This window comes from Nicotiana sylvestris, chromosome 3, assembly GCF_000393655.2.
Source record: "Nicotiana sylvestris chromosome 3, ASM39365v2, whole genome shotgun sequence".
Lineage (NCBI taxonomy): Eukaryota > Viridiplantae > Streptophyta > Magnoliopsida > Solanales > Solanaceae > Nicotiana > Nicotiana sylvestris.
The window spans coordinates 89776517-89779896 of NC_091059.1; the positions used below are offsets into that span (position 1 = coordinate 89776517).

A 3380-nucleotide genomic window follows, 5' to 3' on the forward strand; every position below is an offset into this window, starting at 1 on the left:
TGTTGATTCATGTGCAGGATTTCCTATTTACCATCACTACCAAGGCACCACCTCCCAAACCCCGCAAGCTCCACCACCCAAACTAGTTCTGTACCCTCCTCCACCAACCACACCTGTGCTTGTTACAATTCACCGATCCTCTAGTGAGCCTTTATTCCAGGCTCATGACAACCAGTATTACCCCCCTGAGCCCACTTTCAAAGCTCCGAAACCCTATTCTTACACTCCTCGTTTTGATCTTCCTGTGGAAGCTGAGAAACCGTCAAAAATCCCGAACAGGAGGAGATGTTCAGGAAAGTTAAAAGCTTAGAACAGTCATTCAGGGTCATGCAGAGGTTGGGAGGTCAAGTAAGTGTGGCTTACAAAGACCTATGTCTGTTTCCAGATGTGCAATTGCCGGTAGGGTGTAAGATGCCCAAGTTTGATTTGTACGATGGGAACGGTGATCCAATAACATACTTGAGAGGGTTTTGCAGCAAAATGAGGGGAGCTGGAGGGAAGGATGAATTGCTAATGGCATATTTCAGTCAAAGTTTGAGTGGTTCAGCATTGGAATGGTATACCCGGAAAGATCACGGAAGATGGTACACATGGGATGATCTAGCCCAGGCATTTTCTTGTCACTTCCAGTACAATTCGAGGTCATTCCGGATCGACTGTCCTTGACAAAACTTGAGAAAAAGCACAGTGAAAGTTTCAGAGAGTATGGTTTCCGTTGGAGAGAGCAAGCAGCGAGGGTTGACCCTTCGATGAAAGAAAGTGAAATGGTGGATTATTTCCTGCAGGCCTTAGAGCCCACTTATTTCAGTTATCTGGTATCAGCTGTAGGCAAATCCTTCAACGAAGTGGTGAAAATGGGGGGCATGGTAGAAGAAGGGCTCAAGTCGAATAAAATCATAAGCTATTCGGCTGTTAAGGCAACCACTCAGGCTATTCAGGGCAGCGCAGGAGGTATAATTAGGAAAAACAAGAGAGAGAATATGGCGACAATTGATTCAGGAACTTGGTTCGGACCTAGAGGCCCATCTTACCACTATAATCAGCCTCGACCCCACCACCGAACTTACCCCCACACCCAGTATAATCCACCCCAACACTATTACCCCCATCAGAACCTCATTGTTTTGTCCACCATGCCCAAACATACAACCAACCTCCTGCCCACGCGCAATGGCATGTGCCCATTCCCCAAAACACTTATCCACCACCACGAGCCTACCAAAACCCTCCTGGAACAAGTTTCTGGCCTAATCAAGCATTTAAGGATGAAAGGTTGCAGAAAAAGAAAACCTTTACTCCATTGGGTGAGTCATATACTAGTCTGTTTCACAGGCTAAGACAACTGGACATGCTAAGGCCAATACAGTCAAAATTGCCAAATCCTATCCCAAAAAATCTGGATTATTCCGTAAGCTGCGAATATTGTTCTGGTACTCCGGGTTATGACATGGAGAAGTGCTGGCACCTAAAAAGTGCTATCCAGGTGCTCACTGATACTAATAAAATTGAAGTTCAAGCTCCAGAGGCGCCCAATATCAACCGGAATCCGATGCCAACCCACCAAGAGACAAATATGATTGAAATAATGCATAAGGGAGGGGAGCCCAGGAAGCCTTCAAAGATCGTCATGATGATTTAGTCAAGTGAGGTCAAGCCAATTGAACCATCTATGGTAGTTAAGAAGAGGTTTTCAAGTGATGTGGCAGAAAAACAAGAAGGTGTGAAAGTGGTTGTGCCAGGAGTGGCAAACAGACCTATCGTAATTGTGGAGGGTGCCCGCACAGATCATGTCATTACTAAGCCGGTAACCCAGTTACCGATAGTTAATAACAGGGTTATTCCGTGGAATTATGAACGGGTGACAGTGATTTATAAAGGGAAAGAAGTTAAAGAAGAAGTCTGTGAGACCCAGGGTTTGACTCGTTCAGGGAGATGCTTTGCCCCCGAGGAGTTAAGAAAAGCTAAAGATAACCCAGTATTAGTGAAGAAAGCTGTAACTGAAGAAGAGGCAGAGGAATTCTTGAGAAAGATGAAGATGCAAGACTATTCTATCGTGGAACAATTGAAAAAGACGCCTGCTCAGATTTCTTATTGAAATTGTTAATCCACTCAGACGAGCATCGTCGAGCCTTAATGAAAATCCTGAATGAGGCTCATGTTCCCAATAAAATCTCAGTGAATCATCTGGAAAAGATAGCCAACAAAATCTTTGAAGTGAACAAAGTCACTTTTTTTTGACGAGGAATTGCATGTAGAAGGTACTGAGCATAACAGAGCTCTTTACCTTACGGTGAAATGTGAGGACTCCGTGGTTACCCGGGTATTGGTCGATAACGGTTCCAGTGCGAACATTTGCCCTCTCTCCACTCTGAGCAAGTTGAAAGTAGAAGATGAGAGGATTCATAAGAACAATATCTGCATGCGGGGATTTGATGGTGGAGGCAAAGATTCAGTTGGGGATATAGTGCTAGAGTTGACAATAGGGCCAGTTGAGTTCACAATGGAGTTCCAGGTGCTAGACATAGCTGTTTTCTACAATCTTCTATTAGGTCGAACATGGATTCACACAGCTAAAGTAGTCCCATCAACACTATACCAGATGGTCAAATTTGAATGGGATAGACAGGAAATAGTTGTGCACGGCGAAGATAATTTGTGCGCTCATAGCAATGCCGTTGTGCCGTTCATTGAAATGGAAGATGACAAGGGGCCGCGGGTCTACCAGGTTTTTGACACGATGTTGGTCGAGAAAGTTCCTGAGGGGAAACACATTCCAAATCCGAAGATAACTGCCGCATCAGTTAGGGTGGCCTTTGAAATGTTGAAGAATGGTTTTGTACCAGGCAAAGGTTTGGGTTAATCTCTGCAGGGCATCATACAGCCGGTGTCCCTCCCTAAAAACTTGGGAACATTTGGCCTGAGATTCAAGCCCACAGCCGCAGACATATAAAGAGCTAGGAAATTGAAACAGAGGGCATGGGTCCTTCCAAAGCCGGTCCCACATCTTTTCAGATCATTTGTCAAGTCCGGTACCAAAATTCGCCCAGTAACAGCAATTCCCAGTTCTGTGATTGATCCTGACAAGGAATTAATTGAAAAATTCGAGAAATTGTTCGACGATGTAAACATGGTGAAAATTGGAGAAGGTTCTAGCAACGCGGAAGTGCAATTTATCGGGCCAAAAACAAAGCTTAAAAATTGGAAGGCTACTCCTCTACCCACTCGGAAGGAGTTTTGGTAGTTTATTTTGATTTTCCTTAGTTTGTCTGAGTTTTTCCAGGGTTGTAATCCAGATTGTTATCTTTCAGTCTGTTTGAGTATGCAAACCTTGTTATCTTTTATCATTCAATGAAATGCAATCTCCCTTTCTTCATCATTCC

The 3380-nt window shown here is 44.2% G+C and overlaps 1 protein-coding gene across 1 annotated transcript; it reads left to right on the forward strand.

Moving 5' to 3' along the window:
• Positions 1–285: 285 nt before the first annotated feature.
• Positions 286–1639, forward strand: LOC138887659 (uncharacterized). Its single transcript, XM_070169432.1, has 3 exons — positions 286–532; positions 631–1006; positions 1333–1639. The coding sequence occupies exons 1-3, from the start codon at positions 286–288 to the stop codon at positions 1637–1639; spliced, it is 930 nt and encodes a 309-aa protein (XP_070025533.1).
• Positions 1640–3380: the final 1741 nt, after the last annotated feature.